Source organism: Nannospalax galili, unplaced genomic scaffold (assembly GCF_000622305.1).
Source record: "Nannospalax galili isolate Female #2095 unplaced genomic scaffold, S.galili_v1.0 scaffold386, whole genome shotgun sequence".
NCBI lineage: Eukaryota > Metazoa > Chordata > Mammalia > Rodentia > Spalacidae > Nannospalax > Nannospalax galili.
In genome coordinates, this window is record NW_008356676.1 from 985,015 (window position 1) to 987,029 (window position 2,015).

General features: G+C 44.9%; 1 protein-coding gene across 1 annotated transcript in view; it reads left to right on the forward strand.

Annotated features, from left to right (window-relative positions):
* Positions 1 to 1,467: 1,467 nt before the first annotated feature.
* Positions 1,468 to 2,015, forward strand: part of Epsti1 (epithelial stromal interaction 1) — a 104,530-nt gene continuing 103,982 nt past the window's right edge. Inside the window, exon 1 of the mRNA XM_008854678.3 lies at positions 1,468 to 1,635. Within this exon, the coding sequence (XP_008852900.1) occupies positions 1,622 to 1,635 (14 nt within the window). The 5' untranslated portion in view covers positions 1,468 to 1,621. The remainder of the gene's footprint in view (positions 1,636 to 2,015) is intronic.

Consider the following 2,015-nt stretch of genomic DNA (forward strand, 5'->3'; position numbering starts at 1 on the left):
TGCCTCTGACCAATATCACTTACCTAGATTATAACTAGGTTCTTAGTTTATCTCCTTCATTTCAGCCTATTTATCTTTCAACCTCCCTTCCACATTGCTAGGAGCCAACTTTCTCAAATATATTATCAGATAAGTGCCCTGCTGAAAAACTTTCATTGCCTTCCACATTGCCTTCAGTGTTGGCTCGCAGATTGAACTGGAGCAGCAGCATTGGGAATTTGTTGGAAAGGCAAGCTCCACTCCAGATCTGTTGATTCAGGAGCTCCAGAGTGGGCACCTACATACCTGTTTTAACACACCCATCAGGGGTTCTGATGCTCGCTGAGCTTTGAGGACCTCTGGCCCACTTAACAGAGCTCTGGCCCTTTAGGGAGCATAGGAACCCTGACTCCTCTTAGTCACCAACATCCCCCCTCTTATTTTACCTCCTTCACTTGCCACCTTGAGTTCCATTCTTTCATTAGTTATCAAACATGCATTTACCTTTTTGTTTTAAGCATCAATGATTAAAACAAGACATTCTAGGTGCTGGGTGGGCAACTGATAAGCTGAGGGACACTACCATAGGACATCATGTAGCATTATGTGTATACTGTGTTATTTAAGCCACAAACCCCTGCCACAATGTCTCTTTCTTGGTCAACTCCAACACTTTTCTGTGGCTTATTCTCAAATGTCCCTTTTCTAGAATTAGAGGGCTATTCCCTACCTTGCCAGTCCACAAACCTCATACATCTTCCTACCATTTCAATTGCCCAGTGATGGCATTAGTATTTGTTTACCTGTCTCCTAGAAAATATAGGAAGAGCCTCACACATCTTTGTTTGGCCAGCACAGTGACAGGGTGATGAGCCCAACTACACAATCGCATCAGAATTATCCAAACCTTCCAAACACAGGAATGACAGAACTTATCCCCAGACCTATAGAAATCATCTTGCAAATCTAAGCTTTAAAATAGAAATCATTGCATTATAGTTGGATTACTGCAAGCCTTCAGGTATTTAATTAATATTTCTTGAATATTTGATTAATTGCTTAGCAAAGCTAACTGGGCACTCAGCTCTATCTAGCCCTCAATTTGTGACTTCAACTTTGTGGGACTTTTGCTGTCTTTTGATTTCACTTTCTACTTCCTCTAACAGCAGTGGTGACTGATAAACGGCAGTATTTTGCTTAGTTTATTTTATTGACCTAATCTCAGAGGACTCAAAGTAAAATTGTTCCCAATCTCAGACATCTAGCAGTAACCTCGAATTTGGAATACCTGTTAGTCATTTTGAACCTCCTGACTCACAAGCTGCCACGACTTATCTTGATCCTTTGTGCCCTGTGTGGTGGGTGTGAGGCCTTGAGCCATCTCACCTGCTGCTGGGTGAGCCTGCTCCATTCATGATTCCTGAGGCAGGCCCTGGCTGTTAACTTGCATAAAGGTTAGAGGGCGCTAGGGTGGAGGATGAAAGGGGAAGTTCTCTGAGGCCAGCTCAACCTGCAGCTGGTTAGGGAGAAATCGAAACTCAGAAACCGCTCCCTCTGCTCTTCGAAATCTCCTCGAGACCCACAGGAATTCTCACCAGCATCCTTTCTCAGCGGCCGCGGCGAGACCCAGGAGATCTGGACCATGAACACACGCAGGTAGGGTGGTGGGCACCCGGCTCAGGACTTCCTCTGTCTCCACCAGGGACCCGCAGAGCAAGGAGCTGGGCCGGTTGCAAACCTGGAGACAGGGTTTGGAGGTGGAAGCCCCCAAAGACCCTACTCCTGAGAACCCGGGGAGCGCTGCCCAGAGGAGGTAAGTATTAACAACCTGCCTTCGTTGTGGGTTGTGGGAGCTTTGGTCCTAATATAGACTCACTGGCAACTTCCCGGTCTTTGAGGTTTGAAATATTAGGGGCCCAATAACAGAGATTTTGAGAGAATTAAATGTCATTTGCCTAAATAAAATGACCTATGAATTACCTTATATCCTTGAACCTGCCAGTTTGCACACTTTTTTTTTTTTTTTTTTAAATTGC